The sequence below is a fragment of the Calypte anna genome, chromosome 4A (assembly GCF_003957555.1).
Source record: "Calypte anna isolate BGI_N300 chromosome 4A, bCalAnn1_v1.p, whole genome shotgun sequence".
In the NCBI taxonomy this organism is placed as follows: Eukaryota; Metazoa; Chordata; class Aves; order Apodiformes; family Trochilidae; genus Calypte; species Calypte anna.
Genome location: NC_044248.1, coordinates 1,553,465 through 1,574,922, shown reverse-complemented (window position 1 = coordinate 1,574,922; position 21,458 = coordinate 1,553,465). Strand labels below are relative to the sequence as shown.

Sequence of the window (21,458 nt, the reverse complement as noted above, 5' to 3'; positions counted from 1 at the left end):
ATTTGTTTTTATTTTTGTTTTGTTTGCTTTAATTTTTTTTTTCCCTAAAGCTGAGAAGTAAACTGATTTTCAAGATTATTTTTCCTTTTCTTTCCCCCCCCCCCAAATGTTAATGAGAGCTCCTTGAATTAAGATTTGAACTTTCTGTATGCAAGCATTTGGTTGGGTCTTACCAAAATCCTTCTTTTAGGCAGCTCAGTAGAAATACACTTGGCTACAGTTTTCAGTCACCTGGATAAGAATCCCCTATGCTGTCACTAAGTTTTGCATCTTGGATTCTTGCTTATGCTTTTCTGCAGGCATCCAGTGTTTGGTTTTTCTTCCTCTGGCTGCATGGTGTCTTCCAGAGAAGAAAACAGTTGTGGATCTAAGCTTGTGGGGAGGGAGGGCCCTCCTTCTAAATTACTGTAAAATCTTTATTAAACAAGGAAAAAAAACAGTCCTGTCCTCCCCTTCCTCCTCCTTTCTAATGCCATTTGTGGTTCCTGGGGGTGCAGAGCTGAGGCCATGCAGCAGGGAAGGAGCATTGCTGGGGGGAAGCAGCCAGGAGGACCAAGAAAAGCTTTGGCACTGGGTTCTGAAACTAAAAATGGACACTGCTGAATGCCAAAACCAGTGTGGGTAGGCAGACCTGCTGCTGCAAACCACAGAAGGGTCAGAATAGAGTAAGAATAGAAGTTTACTCTTCTGCAGAAGAGCTTGAGAGTAAGTTTGTGCAGTAACATAGCCCTTTGTCTGCTTTGTGTATGTGGAACAGGCTCCAGTTTCTTAAGTCAGAATATGGAAATATTGCTTTGCTTTATTGTTTGTCTGCTGAGAAGCAGTCATTTGGGGCTGGAGGTTAATGATTAAAGGCTTGGCTGCCAGGTTGCCAGACTGAACCATTGATTTCTCTCCAAAGAGACCAATAACCATTGACAGAAATGCCTGTCAGACTCAGATGGGTATGAAATGGGGTAGAAAAGAGAAGGTAGAAGCAGGAAGATGCATTCTGCCAAGGTTTTAATTCAGGGATCATGTCTCTAGGATTTGCAGAGCATCCCCCAAACTCTGCAGCTCCTGTCTTTGCTCAGGGATGGGTTTTATGGAAGGGTCAGAAGTGTCTGTGCCCAGGAGGGGCTGGGGCTGTAATTTGTGAGGCTGCTGGTGGGTGCCAGCAGAGCATGTCCAGTGGGAGTTTAGTTTGTGTGTGCCTTTCTTCCTCTTAAAAGGCAGCCTGCAGTGTTGTTTTCAGGGAAATACTGCTGGAAAACCTGTCAGGATGAAAGCACTGATATTGAAGGATTTTTTTTTTTCTATTTTTTAATCTCTGTTCCTTTCTGGCTCAAGGTGTGTTAGGTGAAGAGGCCTTGAGGTTTATGTGCTCATCAGTGCTTCTGGGATGAAGGTTTCTGTCTGCTCACACCCCTGGTTCAGCTACCACTGGCATTGCATCCTCATCTGTGTCAGACAAAAGAGTCTGAGTTAGCTGAAACAACTCCCATGAAGTTTTTTAGGAGAGTTTGGGCAGCTGTGTAGCATGGGTAGATGGAGGGAACCAAGAGCAGCAACCACTCTGTGGCTCTGAAGCCTGGTTTTTGTGTTCCCACTGGGAAATACTTGATGGCCTATGTGTTAAAAAAGGGGTGCAAAGTCCTGTTCAGGACTTCTCCTGGCTCAGTCACAGTTTTCACAGGACAGCTGACAAACTTGTGTAGTGTAACAAGGCAACCAGGTGCCCCTAATTGGGCACAGGTGGGCTTAACACAAGCTCATGCCCACTCCCTGGCAATTAGGGGCACCTGGTTGCCTCGTTACACTACAAACTTGTAGCAGTCTGTGGAAAAATTAAACCAGATGTCTGAAGTGAGAGGGTAACCAAAGCAGAAGTGTGATGTTCCCTGTATGCACTACCTGCTACTGGTGTTTTGTTTTTAAAATCCCTTTAAAATAATAATTTAAAAATTTAAACTGAAAAAATAAAAGTAAAATAAGCCCCTTGGCATCTGACAGGTCCCCTAGCTTTGTGTCTGGTTTCTCTGTGGTTTGTGTTTGATACAGGGAGAGTTACCTTCTCTAAAGGGCTACCTCTAAGCTGATGCTTGTGGCTGTGTGGCTACTTCTCCAGCCCACTGGTTCTTTTTGGTGGCCATCATAACAAGAGGGCTTAGCTGAGGCAGGTGCATTTTGTGTGCTGTGGGATCACGTTCATTTCTTCTGGACTTTGCTTTGTGGGGAGAATTGCTGTCTTGGCTTTTACCAAGGTGTTGGTACACTGAGTTACTTGAAGATTGACATACAGCTCAAGAGCAGATCTGCTGCTGCTGCTGTACAACTCATTGCCTAACAACTTGAAGAAAATACTGGTGCAAGAGCCAGCCTAGTTTGGCCTTCAGTTGTGCAAAATCAAGTTGAGTATTTTCAAACGTCAAGTAATTCCCTAAATGTTCTGGTTTAATGTCTCTGGCTGGTGGCTCCTGTAGATGCAGAGCACTGCCACTTCTTTTGCAGCTCTCTGCCAGGGGAGGTGAAAGAGAAAACCCCATGGTTAGAGGTGATGAGAGGGAAATTCCCTTCACCCAGCTGAGCCCTGGGGCTCAGTTCTGTGAGAACCTCACCCAACTCCCTGATGTTTCACTTCACCAGTCTGCAATGTTTCTGTGTTGGAGGGGTAAAAACGTTGAACTCCCCAAGCTTTCAGAAGGCCAGGGAAGGTGTTGGCCTTTCAGGGAGCTTTGGGACCTCGTTCTCAAGGCAGGGCTGTGGGAGGGGGTGTGGGGAGCAGAGCTGGCTGAGCTGCCTTCCAGCTTTGATGTCAATGATTCACTTGTGTTAAGAAATGTTTTGTTGTTGTTGTCCCAACCCAGATATGAGTACCACTGGGCAGATGGGACAAACATAAAGAAACCAATTAAGTGCTCTGCACCAAAGTACATTGATTACCTGATGACTTGGGTCCAGGATCAGCTGGATGATGAAACGCTTTTTCCTTCTAAAATAGGTAAAGTAAATGAGTAAAACTGACAAATGTATTTGGGTGACAGTTGTACAGGAAAATGAAAGTCTTACAGTGTTAAGAGGTCTCCTAGAAGTCTGACAAATAAGGCAATTTTAAAAGGTTACATTTTATATATATATATAGGCACTTTTATCTCAAGATAAAAATAATGTAGTGGTATGTGGACTCTGATCCATTTTCTCATACTCCTAGTAAACACCTATCACAGTTCTGAATGCAGGAAGTACTGTTTCTGTTTCATAACTAACTGTTGATCAAATCTGATGCTGTTTCATTTTGAACAGTGGGTTGTTTCCTTAGAATGAAGGCAGAGGGTCTCAAAACCTGATAACCAGCAGTTGGTACAAACAGGCAGGTTTTTGATGCAGGAACTTGTCCCAGGCCTTGCCTCCAAAGAAGCTGAGCTGCATCTTCAAGCTTCAGTTAATGATTTTTTTGTTTCTTTTCAATGGAAGATGAAGAATGTACATTTTTTCCAGAGGTTTCTTTTAGGCAAGCAGGAAGAAAATAATGAACAGCCACCAGCTGAGAAATGATAATGAGGAGAAAACCCTGCTTCTGGAGGCATGAAGGACTAGTTGTTCTTAAAGCTCCTTATGACCCAGGGTGGAAAAAAAGGAAGGGAGGTTTCTTAATTGCTTTTATTTTTGTGAATGGCTTCAGAAGCAGTTGACACATTTTCAGTAAGCCTCTTCAGGAGAAAAAAAACAGGGGGGGAGCCACCTGTCAGAACCAAGTGGTGTTTTCTGTGCCAAAAAAGGCTGCTTAGCTTGGGAAGAAGTGACAAAAAGCTAAAACTTCCCCGCTCAGTAGATGTGAACATGGTTTTGTGGCATACCAGGGTGTTCATTTTAGTGTTCCAGGGTCAAGTAGAGAGCTGGGGTGGAAATCTACTACAAATAGGAATGATATGAAATAGAGTTGAAGTTGTGCTCAGAAGAATGCATCAGGACGTGAGCTTTCTGTAGCTGCCCCAGATACGTTGCTGAAGACATTTTTACTAGGATGTATTTCTGAAAGGTAGTGATTCTGAAAGGGATTTAAAGGCCACAATGGATAAGCAATTAAAAGTGAACTTCCCCTGCAGTGCAGCAGCCAGTGAAAGACATGATGTACATGGAAGCAGGGCAGGCTTCAGGAGTATGAACATTTTACTGCTAGGGTTTGAAAGCCTTGCTGAGGTGAGGATTGGCCTGCAGCATCCAGGCTGGGTCTCTGCCTTCAGAGAGGGCTTCAGCAACTGGAATGACTGCCAGAGAGCTGAGCTGACTGGGAAAACTGCTATGGGATGAGAAGTGAGCCAGGTTGACTCTTTCAGAGGGTTGATACAAATCTTTTTTTAGCCTGTGGATGTGTCAGCTCCAGAGATTATTGCTCCCAGGAGGTGGCTGCAGTTTCCTAAGCAATTTTAATAAAACTTGTGCACTGACAAAGATCTGTTGGTGAAACTGATTGTGCCTGTCCTGGGTTTTCACTGAAATGACTGAAAGAGGAGCATAATTCAGAGCATAAAGCAGGTAGTTAAAGCAGTAGTTTTGGTAAAGGGTGGAAGCAGGAGTCTCTTTGCTGGACACAAGACAAGTGGAAGAGAGGATGTTTCTGGTTTTACTTGAGCCAAGAGAAGTGTTAAACACCATGGTTGGTACCAGAGGTGGTTTCAGATACCTGCACAAAGGTATCTGGTGTCCCTGTGGTATCTTGCACACGTGCAGGGACCTCAGAGCCTGCTCTGCAGTGTCAGAGATCAGGGAAGCAGTGAGATTCAGTAGCTGGTAGCTGAAGGTAGGAGAGGTCAGGGTGGCAGGGGAGTCATATTTGTCTTGGGAAAAGTTCATGAGCCACTGATGTGCTGATGGGAGAGCATCTTGCCCTCTGCTCTTGGGATGAGCTGGTCATGCTTCAGCCCAAGTACCTTGTGTCAGCTACAGACAGGATTGCTAAATGAAGCAGAACTTATGCAAGAGAGGGTTGGGTTCTAATGGCTTTCAAAGCACATGAACATGGGTTAGGCACTGAAAAATAAGCCACCTGTTTTCTTATTCCCAGGTGTACCATTCCCAAAGAATTTCATGTCAGTGGCAAAGACAATTTTAAAACGTCTCTTCAGAGTTTATGCTCACATTTATCACCAGCACTTTGACCCAGTGATCCAGCTACAGGAAGAGGCACATCTTAACACTTCTTTCAAGCACTTTATATTTTTTGTTCAGGTAAGTCTGTGTTCAGGCAGGAGCATCATGGTTATGTTTATATTCTGGTAAAATGACCTGGCAAGTAATGCCTCTGGAGGTTCTTGGCAGCTGGTGTGTTCATAGGAGAGTCTCTTGGACCCCGAGATAAGTAGCTTATTCCATTTCGTGTATGTTCTCTGCTAGAAGCATTCAAGGAGTAGAGGAGATTTAATGAAGTATTTATTTAGTACAAAATGGAATACTGACAAGTGTTCCCTCCCAAACAATGCAGCAGAACAGTACTTGGTAACAAAAGAAAGAGGGAGGATGGCATCTGAGGCTAGATTGAAGAGAGTGCTTGCTTCAGAGCTACATTCTGCCCCCTCCCCTTATGAAAAAAAGAACATCATCTGATGTTTCCTTCCTTTTAAGTGGGAGGAAGAAGCTTCAGGCAGTAAACACTGCTCTTCAGCTAACAGTAGACAGGCAGAAAATGCTGCTAAGTGGCTAAACCTGGTCTGGAAGAGGCTTCTGCCTGAGTAAGACTTCTTACCTGAGCTGCACATGTGAAACCCTGAATTTGTGTCTTTCTTCTCACCCTTGTTACAGGAATTCAACCTTATTGATAGAAGAGAACTTGCACCACTTCAAGAACTGATTGAAAAACTCACCTCTAAGGACAGATAAAAGGAAGAGGATTTCTTGATGTCATTTATTTCTTTAAGCAAGCGTGTGGTATTTGTTTTATACGTGTTATTTTTTTTTCCAAAAACAAAACAAAACAAAACCCTGTGCTGTTACTAATGACAGCAAAGATCTACTTTCTGTGCTTTTGTTAGGGGAAATCTTTTACCTGTTAGTGACACGCAGTAAATAGCCTTTTTTTTTTCTTTTCTTTTTTTTTTTTTTTTTTTCCTTTATGGTATTGTTACTCATTGTGGAATTTTAGGAGGTGCTGAGTGTTTGTCTGGGAAACATGCTTGGTTGGGGGATTGACTTTGCTGGTGGATGGGTTCTTGTGTTGTGTCAGTGGTAGCCCATTCTCATCAAGTCCCTAAAAGACTTGCTTACATTCTCTTAAGTGCCTTGGCAGACTCACTTCTGAGGTGCAAAGCACATACAGTACTGAACATTGCTGGAAACAGTATGAACTAACACCCAGGACACTTACTGATACTTGTTTTAGAAAGTTATATATATATGCTTACACTTAAAAAAAAAAAAAAAGCCATAACTTACTGAAATCAATGATCTCCAGCTTTTAATACAAATATTTCTTATTTTTTTAGAGATTAATAGAGAATTTTTCAAAAGTAGATATTTCTTATAGAGAAAAGGGATGGTGAAGTTCCAGTCACTAGAGTGAAACGACAAAGGTGGTGTCAGAATTCTAAAGAAACTGTGCTTAGAAGGTGGTTACCAGTCTGTTGCCATTGCTTTTGCCTTCTCATAGTTGCTTTTATTTTTTTAATGGGGAATCATCAACTTGGGACAGTGATTTCTGTTACATTTCCTAGCATTTGCCAAATGAGTGGTTAGTTTGCACAACTAGAGTTAGGGAAAATATTCAGTATAAAAAAAAAAATGCACCAAGGTGATGCTGAGAAAAAAATCTGGCTTGAAAACTAACTGGTGAAATGAGGTTTGTAAGGAATAGAAAGCCTGGCTCTTTGGAGGAGCTCTGGTGACCAGTGTCTTCTGTGGCAGGGAATGTATTTCAGAGGGAATATAACTTCCTGGACCACTCTGGATTTACATTAGTGGGATGGTGCTTACCCCAGCTCATCTCCAAGGGACTAGAGCAGTTTGGAAGAGTCAGAGGGACATACTGGTGAGTTTTGAGTGGCTTGTAATTTGCTCAGTTGCATCTTCTATTCCTGAGAGAACCAAACCAAACTGTGGCCTTCCTCCACCTGGGTTGGTGTCTGTGCTTCTCTAGCCTTGCCTTCTCTCAGAGCAGTGAGAAACAGTGCCCTGGCACTTGCTGCTGCAGCTGCATCAGTCCTAGTGCCCATTGAAGGAGCCCTGATGGCTTGGCTCATCTCTTCATCTGTGCATCTGCTCCATGCCATTGCATTTGGGGTCTGCAGTGTGTGATCCTGGGGGGTTTAGTGGTGCCAGGCTTTGCTTGAGTGTGACTCTGCAAAAACATCAGGTTTGGACCTGAATAACATGGAGGCCTTAACTGATCTGTGTGTGCTAGAAAGACTCCTGAAGCTCTGAAATTCACAGCTGAAGCCACAGTTAGCATGAGACAGAAAAGCTGAGCTTACATTTTGTGTACCTTTGCTTGACTGAAAATGCTGAGTGAGGTGGAAAATACTGCTCCACAGCCTGCAAAATAGAGATCTGGGCATTAGTGTGGGCAGCTAATAAGCATCTAAGCACAGTAAGAAACATATACTAAGTTGGGAGACTAGAATCACAGCTTCTGAGCTGAAACCAGGTATTTCAGGAGCATTTGGAGGTTCTTTTCAGGACTGTGTTACTCTCAGTGCAGTTAGATTTCCTGGTCTGTTTAAGCTCCTTTCTTTTGTCTGTTTTCACCAACCTTCAACAACCAGTTTAAGAAAAGGTGGAGTGTAAGATCTTATCCCTTCTCAGCCAGAAAGGATCTTGACTCTCCTGTGTGTGTAAATGTGGGAGGAGAAGAGAGGAGATGCTCCATATCTGTCACCTCTTCAGGGAGTTGGGGGTTGGAAAAATATCCACCAAGGCATAAGAAAATCAGAGGCAAAATCAAAGAGGAAGCAGGAGCACAATTTCCTTTGCTTTGGCAAGTTGTAGCTGCAGGGTTCACCCCAAAGCTTCTGTCAGCCCTGCTGTTAGTAGGGTATGTCTGCTCTGGTAGGTGCTGGATTTCCCTGTGCAGTTCTCCAAGATGCTGCTCTCTGGAGTCAAATCCCAGGCTGGGAAGGAAGAAGGAGCAGGATATCCCATGTGTTGGACTGAGCAAGTACCATCCTGTGGAATAACTGTAGGAGGAGTGTTCCTTCTGTCCCCTGGTGCAGAGGTGTGTGAGGAGGCAGTGCTTGCCTGGACACTGCATTGCTGGGGGGCTGGCAGCTGCAGGACTTGGTGTCCCATCTGAGGTGACAGTGGTAGCTGTGGGTGCAGGCTAGGAGAGCTTTCTTACTTCAGGATGGAAAATCAGTCTTAGAGGAGCAGTCAGCCCCTGCCTGACTGTCCCAAAGCAGCTGAACTCCCAGATTTGAACTGCACAGGCTCCAGGAAGCTGAAGTTAAGAATCTTGCACACAGCCTTTTTGTGTGGGCTTCTGGTTGAGGAGCCCTTAATGACTGAACATTTCCAGCTGCAGAGAAGTGAAGAGTGCTGCAGGTGCAGTTTGATATCAGAAATTGTGTAAACTTCCCAATGAAAGCCCTGGGTGCTGCTGGAGAGGAGCCTTTCAGCCAGGGCTGGAGCTCCTCTCACCCAGTGGCAGCACAGCAGGAGAGGGAGAACAGCAGCAGCCTCCTCCTCCTTTAGGTTTAAAGCTGTCTTGGTTTGGTGCCAGGTACCAAAAAAAAAACAAAAAAACAAACCAGACAAAAAATAGTTCAAAGTGAGAATTTGCTTGGCGTGGTACCAGTGTGAGAGTTGTCATTTTTGGTACATTCCTGCTCTGGAAGTTTTGGGAGGTGATTTTCTTCTTTGTTGGTGATTTTTTTTTTTGAAATAGCCAATTCTAGAAACTGGGAGGCATCTGCTGCTGCAGTTCAGCCAGTCAGAATTAGAATGTATTCTGCAAAAAGAAACTAGGCTTCCATGGATAGTGCTTTTTTTGTATTTAATACCTGGCAGTTGAAGACACTGCTACAGAATAGTTTCTAGGCATGTAATAAAAGCTTGGAGATCATGATTTGCCTAACAGCTGTATGAACACATTGTTTAATTATACAACACTTGAAAACAACAAGATGAAAGATACATATGCAGTGTTTGGGATTTCCTATCTCTATGCTGTTTATATTTGCAGCTTTTAATTTTTTTTCTGTTTGTTTTTTTGTTTTTTTTTTTTTTTGCTTCCAAAAGACATGGGACCAGAAGTTGATGTGTGCTTACACTCTTTGGAGTAAGGGCACATGGAAAACTTGCCAAGTGGTACCAGTGGAACCTGGATCCAGTGAATGTGTTTATAAAGCAGTGCATTATGTGGGGAGGGGGAGGACACCCCTTCACTCCCCCAGGTAGCACCCAGAGAAACAACCCCCCAAGTTACAGCTGGGCCCCATGTCATCAGTGTTTTGGGGCAAAACCTTTCAGCTTTGGTGTCATGGAGGGGGGTTGAAGCAAGCTGGGCTGCCAGTGCTGGCTGAGGCTTTCCCATGCAGTAGAGTCCTTAAATTCTGTGTTTTAGGGTGCTTTTCAGCTAGCAGTGTGTGAGAGACCACATCAGTGGTTTGGGAGGTCATCTACCTCGAGATGGGCTGGGGCAAACTCTGCTGAGGCTGGGTTGGTTTGGTTGAGGTGGTGTGGGTGAGGTGTGTGCACAGCAAGGGAAACTCCACTCAGGGGTTTCACCTGCGAGCAGAAAACAGCAACACCAGCACCCCCCTGGGTGAAAGGGGAAGGGAGAGAGGGAGGGAGAGAGCCCCTCTGCAAGGGTCAGCTTTGTGTTACTGCTTTCTATGCAATGTAGAGCTTGGGACTGGGGCTGCCAGCTCCAGAGGAGCACTCTGCTCCCTGCCTGCCCCTCCTGAAGAGCTGAGGATACCTATTGCTGCTATGGACTTCACTTTCACATCCTTCCTTTCTCTTTCTCACCCTCCCCTCCCTTCCCCTCACCTCACTGGACACAATTTTACTATAAACACATCCTTCTGGATAGTTTCTCTTTTCCCCTCCCTGCCAGAGTGCTGTTACTGTACATAAACCACCCCCTTTTAGTTGGAGTATTTAAAGAGCTGCAGCACCAACACAGGCTTCTTGCTTTTCTTCCCCAAAAAGATTCCCTGTTAGGCTGAACCTTGTTTCCTTCACTGCTGAGATCAGTTCTCCCTTTTCCTTTTCCTTTTCCTTTTTCCTTTCCTTTCCTTTCCTTTCCTTTCCTTTCCTTTCCTTTCCTTTCCTTTCCTTTCCTTTCCTTTCCTTTCCTTTCCTTTCCTTTCCTTTCCTTTCCTTTCCTTTCCTTTCCTTTCCTTTCCTTTCCTTTCCTTTCCTTTCCTTTCCTTTCCTTTCCTTTCCTTTTTTCTTTTACTTTTCCCCAAACTGCACTACCAAAACCACTAGCAGTTTTGTGGAGGCCTGATGTCTTTTCCTGGATACCTTCTCTTTTATGATACTAACATTAGTTACTTTAAGTGTTAAACCACCTTATTTTCCTCCTTTTCTTACAGTTTCCTCTCTCCAGATTAACATTGCAGCCTAAGTAAATATCAAACTCCTTTTTTTTTTTTGTTTGTTTGTTTGTTTGAAGAACCAATTCCCTAAACTGTTTCATAGAGTATTGTATTTTTAGGGGAAATTAATTTTTATAGCCACTAAACTATACTCATTATTTTTGTACGTTTGCAACTTCTGACATTGAATTTTCAGAGACATGTCGTGGAGGGAACAATTATTTTCATGGCTGTTTTACTATTTAGATAACACTGAGGTTGTGTTGTGTAGTACCTAGGAGCACACACCTTGATGTGCAATGGAAGACAGAAGAATGCAATAAAAGTGAGAGGTTTCAAGAGAAAAAAAAAATCAATTGGAAAGCAGCACTAACTTTCCTCCTCCTTTAGAATCCTAAAAATAGATGGGAGAAAAATGCAGTGTAAAATCTGAAAGTGCAAGATGGGACCCCTTACTGTAAGCTAACTGTGCCAATATCACTGCAGTTTGTAGTCACTGATTGGGATTTTAGTTTTAAATGAAAACAGCTTTTTGATTAAAGAAGTTGAATGTCTGAAAAAAACCTGCAACATGTTTATTTTGAGAGTTGTAAATACTGTATACAGATCGTTGTATGTGATGGGACAGAATATTTAAAAATCTAGATTTTTTTCAATAAGAAACTGAAGGCTGTTTATAAGAGAAAATAAATAGCTATGTTTGACCATGACTGTCTTTTATTTCCTTCTTGGACTCGTTTCTAAATTCTCTTGTAGACAGATGGTTATTTTCCTCTATATTGTACAAACCATCCCCCAGACTCTGTGACTCTTTGTACTGCAGACAGCAATAAACCCACTGCTCCCCTTTGCCTTTCCTCCTGTGTGCCCTGATGTGCCAGGGCTCTGCCCCACTTCCTGACCCAAACCGCGGTTCTGCCGGGGGTGCTGCGGGACCCACCCTGTCTGTTTTGGGGCGGTTTTATGGGTTTCAGCGATCCCCGCTTCGCTTCCAGCTCCGCTCACTCCGGGGCCGCTCCCGCGGAAGCCACCGCGGGGCCTCTGCGGCTCCGCTCCCAGCGCCGGCGGGAGGGGACGCGGGGAAGGCGGAGCCGGGGTGGTACCGGGGAGAAGAACCGGGACGGCAGCGGGACCTCGCCCTCTCGGTATCGGCGATAAGAACCGGGACGGGAGCGGGACCTCGCCCTCTCGGTATCGGCGATAAGAACCAGACCGGGAGCCGAGCCCTCTCGGTACCGGGGATAAGAACCGGGCCGGGAGATGCCGTCTCGGTACCGGGGATAAGAACCGGGCCGGGAGCGGGGCCTCACCCTCTCAGTACCGGCGATAAGAACCGGGGCCTCGCTCTCTCGGTACCGGGGATAAGAACCGGGCCGGGGCCTCATCCTCTCGGTATCGGGGATAAGAACCAGACCGGGATTGGGGTCTCACCCTTCCAGTACCGGCGATAGAGAACCGGGGCCTCGCCGTCTCGGTACCGGGGATAAGAACCAGAGCGGGGCCTCGCTCTCTCAGTACCGGGGATAAGAACGGGACCGGGAGCCAGGGCCTCGCTCTCTCGGTACCGGGGCTAAGAACCGGGCCGGGTCTCAGCCCATCGATCCGCCCCGTGACGTCACAGCCCCCAGCGGCTCGCAGCGCGCCAAATTCGAAGGGCGGCCGCGCGGGAGGGGAGGGGGGTGGCGCGGGCGGGGCGCGAGCGGCGGCGGTTATTTCCGTTATTTCCGTTGCGGCCGTTGCTCCGCACCGCTCCGCTCTGCCCTGTCCTGCCCTGTCTGACAACCCCGCAGCCCTCAGCCCCGCATCCCGCAGCCCCCCAGCCATGGCCACTCCTCCCAAGCGCGGGCGGCTGGAGGGCAGGATCAAGAAGGTCGCTGTGGAAGGCAACATCGGTGAGCGGGGCCGGTGGCGTCCCGGGGGGACTGGGGGGGATGGAGGGCACCGGCGGCTTCCCCAGCACCGCTCTGCCCGGCGCGGTGGAGCCAGGTGCGGGCTGCGCGCTCCCGCAAGGCGCTTCTCGGCTTTTCCTCAGGGAAAAAGGGTGTGGGGGAGTTGGGGGAAGCTCGGGAGAGCAGGGAGCAAATTCAGAGATGTTATGCTGGCGCTTGAGGGATTCATGCTGTGAAAAGGACGGGATTTATAAAGGGGGGGGGGGGGGAGATTTCTATTACAAATTTTAATTTATTTTCACCGTTTTAAAAGTGCAAAGTCCCATCAGCTCCTCCCCCAAGTTTCCCAGTTTTCCCGTGAAACCCCCGCGTCAGTCCCCGGCTCTTCCCGGTTCCCCGGGGAGGTCTCTGAGGGTCGTAAAGACCGGAGCGAGGAGTTACCGAGACCTTGTCTTTTATTGAGGAGAGGAAGGGGTTTTGTGCTGGTTTTCTTTTTGCCTTTTTAATTTATTTTAAGCATTTTTGGCAAGAGGCTGTGCTGAAATTTGTGGCTAAGAGTCACCAGGGCGTCTGCCTGTTTATTAATATTAATAATTAATTAATAAATACGTATTCTGGGGGTTGGTAGCCAGCTGGGTGGCCTCCTTTAGCTTTAAGTATATTTCTTTAAATTTATGGGCTTTTTTTCAATTGATTAATGACCTCTGCTGCTGGAATTAGCTGTCTTTGTATTTTCCTTTGATAAACTTGATTTTTGGTTCTTTTGTCATTGCCTTCCCTCCCCCCAACTGAAGTAATTTAGGAAGACTGCAGCTTTCTGCCTGAGATTGGGTTATCTTCAAAAATTCCAGACTTGGTGATCTGTTTGCAGCTTTATTTAGAACTTAGATAACTGATGTGGGCTGGGACTTGTTGTCATGCCTGGTCTGTTAAACTGGTTAATGGTGTGGTGAGACAGGAAGAAACCAAACCTCCTTGTGCAGTTGGTTGATGATCTGGGGTAGGTGATGCTCTGTGATTCATGCTTGTCATCAAGTCACAAGTCCCTGGGTGTGGGAGACTCATTTGTAGGACTTGAACCCGGAGTTGTATGGTAGTTAAATTTTAACACTGTCCCTGTTTCTTGACTGCTTGTCCTTCCTGAATGCTTTTTCTGCAGCTGCAGGGAAATCCACGTTTGTGAGTATCCTCAAACAAGCTGGTGAGGAATGGGAAGTTGTTCCCGAGCCTGTAGCTAGATGGTGCAACGTTCAGCAGAACCCTGCGGATGAGTGTGAGGTATGGTGACAGAAACCAAGGGGAAACTCCTGAAATCCTGCTTGCTAGAGTAAAGAGTCTGGGCTTTTCCACAGTGTTGTTGTTTTTTTGTACTGATAGGATGTTGTTCTTTTATTAGGATTCAAAGTAGTGATCAAAATGTTTTTTAGTACCCAAGTGTTTTGACATTGTGGATGTCAGTGATGTCTTCAGCTCTGTGCCACAGGAGGAATAACACTACTGGCACTGCTGCCCTGTAATTACAGACAGGGTTGGGAGGCAAACCATGCAACACAACCTGAAATCAAGGCTGAACAGCTTAACATAGTAAAGCAATTCTGTTATACCTTGTCTGTCCTCTCTCAGCCTAAAGAGAAATTCTTTGTGTGAAATCAGGAGCTGAGTGGGTCCCAGAGGAGCGGTGGGAACGTGCTGCAGAGGATGTATGAGAAGCCCCAGAGATGGGCCTTCACCTTCCAGACCTACGCCTGTCTCAGCAGGATCCGGGCTCAGCTCAGAGCCCTGGAGGGCAAGCTCAGAGAGGCAGAGAACCCTGTGCTCTTCTTCGAGAGATCAGTCTACAGTGACAGGTAGCTTAGACTGAAGCCCTTCAAATGCAGATCAGAATTGTCCTAAGTAAAAGCCAGAAATAAAAGAGCGTGGCTGAGTTTTGGGTCTGCTTTGACCATAATTTTGATACTGGGGAAGGCTGCAATGGACACAGTTCCAGGATGGAGATATGCATCCTGTCCATGTCAGAGGAGTTACAGAATTACTGTGCTCAGCTTCTCCAGTTACTGGGCAATACTGCAGGCAAACCCAGAGAAAACTCTGTTTTTTCCAGCTGGTTTTTGTTAACATAACAGTTTTGTGTTCACAGGTACATCTTTGCAGCTAATTTATATGAGTCTGATTGCATGAATGAGACTGAATGGACTATTTACCAAGACTGGCATGACTGGATGAATGAACAGTTAGGGCAAAGCCTTAAGCTGGATGGAATAATTTATCTCAGAGCCACTCCTGAGGTGAGGAATAAAAAACTTATGACCACATAAAGAATGACAGTATGTCATCTGTGCCTTGCCTGTAAACTTTGATCTTTGCCTATGCTTCTGTAGGGTTTTTTTCCTAAAAACTGTAGAGTTTTGTAGTGTAACGAGGCAACCAGGTGCCACTAATTGCCAGGGTGTGAGCATGAGCTTGTGTCAAGCCCACCTGTGCCCAATTAGGGTGGGCCCCAACTGCACATGAGCAGGAGTAGGGGGCCAATAAAAGGTACCCTAATTAGGCACAGGTGGGCTTGACACAAGATAATGCTCACTCCCTGGCAATTAGCAGCACCTGGTTGCCTCGTTACACTACAGAGTTTAATTTTGTTTCTTGACCTTTTTTGTGATAGAAGGGTAAAATGTTTGCAGTCGATGGCAGCAAGGTCACAGTTGTGTGTCCTTGCTTATCACTGTCTCTTTGTTTTAGGCATTGTTTTGAACATCTTGGGCAAGGAGACAGTTGAGAAATTCTCCTTGACATTTCTGAAAATGTTGAGCTACCCTTATCTCCCACTGGAAGAGTTTCAGTGATTAGAGTTCAGCTCAGACTGTAGTATTCCCCTGAAGACTGCAATACTTGAGTTATGACTCATGCCCTCTGGAAACGTTCAAAAAACCCCAACAAACCACTTTTGTTCAAGTGTAGCTTGTGTATTTTGAAATAAAATGTGATGATAATGATTTTTTAATTATAAAACCAGAATATACAACAAAGGCAAACCAGAAAGTACCTCTAGAACTAAAAAGAAGTACACAATAAGTATAGGAACATTGGTGTGGTAGGTAAAACAATGTATATTTAATGTCACAGCTGATTTGTGTCTGTGAAGCCCTTTCACCTCCACTGATGAATGCACCTACTGTAAGTGAGGCTGTAGGACAATGATTTTCTCTTTGAACATCTACAATTTTTTAGAGGAGGAGAACAACATAATGAATATATGTTTTGAGTATGAGACCTATGTGAATAAGAGAAAAATGGGAGTTTAGAAAATCTCTAATTGCAGTAATTAACTTGCAGGTCACTTCCTTTCTTCCTTACTTCCAGCTTTTATCCTTTCAACTTTATTATTGTAAACAACTGTGTAATGTAACATACCAGAGTTTCTCTGGGGGCTTTTTTACCAAGCTTGCTAGTGAGGGCTTTTTTTTGGTTGTTTTCCTCTCTAAGTCAAGAACACATATTTAAATTGCAACAGCTCTGAATAGTTTTGACTGGCTTGTTGTTGTGTTCAGGACAGAAACAAATGGGTTACTATGGCTGAATATGAGGCTCCTGAGAGGCAGAAGTATATAATGAGATTGTGAAAACCTGTCAGTAATGTCAAGTGGGTATTTCTGGGCTCTTTTGATGACATACACTGATATTCCTTCTTTTAGTGAAGAGCTTTGCAATCAATGTTATTTATTTGTTTAAAATATTTTTTGTCTCTAGAAATGCTTAAGTAGGATTTACTTGCGTGGGAGAGATGAAGAGCAAGAAATCCCCATTGAGTACCTGGAGAAGCTTCACTACAAACATGAAAGTTGGCTTCAGCACAGGACACTGCGGTAGGGTTTGTTTGGTGTTTACTCTAGAGATGGGGAGGGATGTTCCATAAAGTCTTTTTTCCACTAGTGAAACGAGGAATGTTTCTGCCTGTCTTTCTTTAGCAGCACTGCCTTTACAGCATGGTGATTTTTGCTAGGGCATGCAATGTGCCTTGAGTTCTCTTCACACAGAGCCAGATTTGTCTGAACTCATTCTAGTACACAGCTGGGTTTAACTTCAGGTGCTGGGGGAACAGGCCACTGAAGAATATATCCTATATCCAGGGATCCAGCCTGGAAATTCAAGCTGCTTTCTCTTCTTTGGAATTCCTGGTTCTTGACAATGAATGTGCTGGCAGAGACTTCCATGGTGTACACTTGTTTTCAGCTAATAATTTTCTTTGTTCCTTTCTCAATCCAGAACAGATTTTGAGTATCTACAGGAAATACCTATTTTAACATTAGATGTGAATGAAGACTTCAAGGGCAAAAAGGACAGATATGATCACATGACTGAAAAGGTAAAACTTTACAAGCAGTAGAAACTGATGATTTATTGCCAGCATGTCACACTGAATTCAGGATACTTCTTGCATCCCACAGTGTAGCATTCTTTGAAGTCACACTAGACTTAGAACTTGTGCTTCTTCCTGTTATTTCCTACACAGATTTTCCAAATGTTTAGCTTCTAGTTAGCATGTCACAGCAAAGGGCAGTACAGCTAATACAAATAGGGATCCTTTGCTCTGAAAATATGCTTTGCTGTATGATCATCCTCCCAAAACATTTCATTTGGGAAGTTGCATTCAGAAAATGCACAGTCTTGCACCCTGCTGCAATACTCCCTGTTTTTAGTCCTGGCTATTAAATTTGCACTATCATTAAAGTTTTTCCCTTCAGGTGTGTTCATTCAAGTGCTATTCAAAGCAGTGGTCTGAAACTTCAGGGAGTACTTTTCAAATGTAACTTTTAGTTTTGTTCAGGAAGTAATGCTGTATAGATACCAAGTGGGTTTTGTATTTGGAAAATAACGTGTATTTGATGTAAAAAGATCCCAAGCTGAGGTTTCTATTTGCATTCAGAAGGTCCAATCCTTAGCACAAAGAGGTGTAAAATATATTTTAAAGCTAGGCTGAACCATCAACATTTTAACTGCTCAGGTGTTTGCTATTTGAATCTTGATGGGATCCAGCTTGACTTGACTTTGAGCAGTTGCAATGAGTTCCAGACCGCAGTGAGGGCAGGAGCACATTCTTCTACTCTTTGAAAATGAATTGTTTACCTCACAAGAAAAGAACCTTTGTCCTTTCATCTCATTTTATCCATTGAGTAGAAGTGTTCATCTGATTAAATCCAGCCCTTGTGGTCTCTGCTCTTCCAAGGCCTGTTCTTGGTGCAGTGACACCATTGCAGCTTTGCATCTGCACCAGGAGATTTTGGTGGGATTTTGGAGGACTTTATCCCTGTATGTTGGTGCTGGCATTGCCTCAGAGGAGTCCCAGCACTGCTGCAGTCTCTCTGAGCCTGGGTGCTGTGGCCTCTCCACTTGTGTCCAGTGGGGACCTAAACCCTGGCTGCTTCCAGCTCTCCTCTGCTGCCACACTCACAGACACCCATCCTGAAACTCTGCCTGGTGTGTAAATGGTGACAAGGGGCATTGGGCAGTGTCACTGGTGCTGCTTTCTGAAGTGGAGGGTGGCTTCCTTGTCATCCCTTTCAAGTTAGAGTATTGGCATGGTTATGTGTTCCCTTCTCTACATGAAGGCATTTGACCTCTTGTTTTTGGTTTTTTCCTTCCACCCCCTTGATCCCTGAACTATGAAGGGAGGGGTCACAGCTGGAGAGTGATCCAAGATGCTTTTCCCCTTCACATCAGTAACTTGGACAGAACATTTACAGATGCTCTCTGTGTATGAGGGCCTCTGCCAAAAGAGTAACACCAGGCTGTACTCCATTTTTGAGTCCTTTCAGTGCAGTTATGGACAGAGAGGAAACTGCTCCAGTTGAGGCTCTGTGCTAGGATGCTCTTGGAATGGCGATGGGAGTTGTGTGCCTAACCTGGGTTCCTTGGGTCTTGAATCTGCTGGGTTGGTATATTTTATAAAAGGTGGTGTGGCCCTCACTGCCACCCCTTTGCTTTAAAGGCAGGGAGGAGTCACTCTTACTTTGGGGAGGAGGAGTGGAGGGGGCACAGCACAAAGTACCTGTGGCAAGAGGTGCTTTTTCTACACACTGTCTTCCTGCAGCCTTGGGCAGTGACCTGAGCCTCAGCCTGGCTGTGCTGCCCACTGCTCAGTGTAGTGCTGGCCCCTGCTTGCCACACTGCCTGGCTTGTCCAGCTCTCATGCAGGTGCCTGGAGTGTTTGAGGTGCTCTCTGGGTCTTGGTGCTCAGTGTAGGATCACAGAGCTCAGGGGTCTGGGTAGCATTCAGTGGGCCAGAACCTCACTATTGATGTTTAAGTAGCTGTAGCCATTTGAGCCACTCTCCAAATAATGGAAATGGGGTTCAACAGGAGCTGAACTATTTATGGCATTATTCTACAGTACCAGCTTTTTTTCAAGTACTATGATTTTGCTAAGTATTGTTCTATGATGTATTTGCCAGCCTCAGATTCCAAGGAACATACTCATTGGATGGGGTTGTTCACTGACACCAAATGTGAACCATGTCCTGGCAGGAGGTGTGACTTGGTGTTTTCCAAATGACAGATCTTTTGAGGTGGTCATTATGTTCCTCGTGTTCAGGTTAGGCCTAGGTAATTCCTTTGGGATGTAGAGCTGTAGTTTAGGAGCAGAGGAGGAATGAGTGCCATTCCAATGTGTCTCTCTCCACACCTGCTAAATTACAGGTACTGTGGCTGAAAAAGTTCTTGACAGACAAGGAGTGACATAGCTGAGCCTGAGATTGTTTTTCCAGTTTCTGTATCTGTAGGTGGTAGTAAAGCATAAAGCAGTGGAGAGGTAGCTGAAGTTGCTGTATGTTTCTGTTGATAAATATTTTGTTTGTTTGACTGTTTGTTTCTTTTTGTTTGATTGATTATTTGTTTCTTTTTGCAGGTCAAAGAATTTTTGAGCACATTATAATCCTCTTTGAAGTGCAGGCATAGTCAAACCCTTCCAACCATCTGTGTGATCAAAGTCTGAAGTACAGCTTCTGCTTTTATAGAGGGCCCCTGGAGAGGCAGGACTCAATCCTGTTGATTTAGTTGTGAGGAACAAACAAACTTTGTGAATAGGGAAATTGTTCAATAAATCAGTAGATCTATTCAGTATAATATTAAGTAACACCCACAAGTGCTGAAGATAATAGAATTCTGAGAATTCCCAAATGTTGTGCCTGTTTCTAATCTGAACAATAAGTCCTTCTGGAGTATTTTATGGTATTTGTTAATTTATTTGGTGCTGAGCTATTTGATTTTCAAGATGGTGTAGTGGTTTTTTAGATTTGTAATGGATGTGTCATTGTTCTGAGGAAGAATAAAGTAAAAGCCATTTTTGCTGGTGTAGGAATTTTAATGCAGCCTGAAGTTTTGTAAGGTATAAAACAACATTGATTGGCAATTTTGATACATGAAATTCTTCACAGCATTGAAACAAATCCAGATACAGCTGAAATTCTGTAGATAGCAGATTAGGTTTTAGCTCTGTTTCCATGGTGCACTGCAAACTAGGATATTAAGAGGCTTTCTATTCTCTACTTTTTTGGATTTTTTTCCTTTTTTTGTTTTTTTCTTTAAGCTCTGAATAAAACAAAGCTGGCTTTTGTTGGTGGTGAGTGCTCTCTTCCTGTAGAGGAGTATGTTTGCTTGATGGGTACCCTAAAAGGAAGAAGAAAATTTTGGAAATGGCCTCCATCTGTAAATGACATGTTTCTAAACCTTCATCACATTTGGTATGTCAGAGGTGGCTTCCTGCTTTTGTCCCAGCTTCTCCATTTGATAACTGGGCTTGCTGGGTGCTGCCAGACCCTGAAGTAGTTGAAGCAGGCTGTGGGTTCTCATCCTCTTGTGGGAAGAAGGGGAAGGAGATCTTGGTGGAGTTTCTGCTGGTTTGGTGCCTTTTGGTTTATTTATTTACTGAGCTGCTTTGTTTCAGGTGCTGAACATGTAACCTACACAGGGTACACATCTCAAGTACTGAGAGCTGCTTGCTCCTGCTTTAAACATTTCTGATCAATTGCTCAGTTTGCTTTTGAATGCAGAATGTTCTGAATGGTTTTGTAAAGCCTTTTGTTGTCTGCTGTGGTGCCTGTGTTACCTGCTCATTTGAGATGAAATTTCTTCCTGTGTGGTTGGAATTGTGCTGGTGTTCTCTGAGCATTGACTGAAAAATAAAAGTGATTGGAATGATCTTTTTGGTGCTTAATAGTGTTGGTTCCCTTGTCTCAGAGAAGAAATAACACTGTAGATTGCTGGTATGTAATACTGGTACGGATGAATTTAAGATGATGTATCCTTGGTGTATTTGGTGTGCAAGTTCTTGAGGATTTCTGAAACACTGACTGGCTTCAGAGGGTTTTCCTGTGTGGGAAATGAGCTGTGGAATAGAGACACAGGATTAACCAAAAGGTGTATCAGGTATGTGATTTACTGATCACTAGAAGTGTTCATGTAAAAAACGTGTTCTGGTGGAATACAGCAGTAGCATGGTGGAAGATCTTGTTTTGGACTTGAAGGCTGCCTAGCAAAAGGAAAGATTTTTAAGATCTTTGCTCCGGAAATGAAGTGGAATGGATAAAGCTTCAGCTCATATTTTCTTGAAACACATAGTAGAAGCCTTAAAAACATTCTTGGCAACAGTGTGAACAGTAACAACTTATTTTGACTAACAGTGCAATTATTCCTACAGTTTCAGCTGTCAAAATTGTGGATTTAATTACAGGAATTGGAATGACAGTGCTCATTGCAAGGAGTAAACAAGTCTGAGTTCTAATAAAGACTTCTTTTTAAGCCCATCACAGAGCACACAGAAATTCTGTGGCAGGTTATCTGCATCCTGTTCCAGACAGCTTTACAAAACCACTGACTGCCAAGTTTGGGTTTGAAGGAGCAAAGTCATGACCAATTATTAGAATGTTTTTAATTGCTGTGGGAAAAAACCCACACAAAACAACAAACACAAAACGCACACCCCACCCGCCCCCGAGCTTCTCAGGGCTTTGAAACTATCTGGGCTGAGGTGGGGAAGCTCCAGCTGGCTGTCCACAGGAGCAGAGATG

The 21,458-nt window shown here is 44.4% G+C and overlaps 2 protein-coding genes across 2 annotated transcripts in view; both read left to right on the top strand.

Moving 5' to 3' along the window:
• MOB1B (MOB kinase activator 1B) overlaps positions 1-8,713 on the top strand; it is a 30,495-nt gene extending 21,782 nt beyond the window's left edge. Inside the window, exons 4-6 of the mRNA XM_030449716.1 lie at positions 2,847-2,980; positions 5,045-5,208; positions 5,779-8,713. Of these exons, the coding sequence (XP_030305576.1) occupies positions 2,847-2,980; positions 5,045-5,208; positions 5,779-5,856 (376 nt within the window). The 3' untranslated portion in view covers positions 5,857-8,713. The remainder of the gene's footprint in view (positions 1-2,846; positions 2,981-5,044; positions 5,209-5,778) is intronic.
• A 3,584-nt stretch (positions 8,714-12,297) lies between these two features.
• On the top strand, positions 12,298-20,589 carry DCK (deoxycytidine kinase). The gene is made up of 7 exons (XM_008497401.2): positions 12,298-12,403; positions 13,560-13,678; positions 14,054-14,247; positions 14,538-14,685; positions 16,145-16,260; positions 16,661-16,760; positions 19,298-20,589. Exons 1-7 carry the CDS (start codon positions 12,334-12,336, stop codon positions 19,322-19,324), a joined length of 774 nt encoding a protein of 257 aa, XP_008495623.1. The 5' UTR covers positions 12,298-12,333; the 3' UTR covers positions 19,325-20,589.
• The last annotated feature ends 869 nt before the right edge of the window (positions 20,590-21,458 follow it).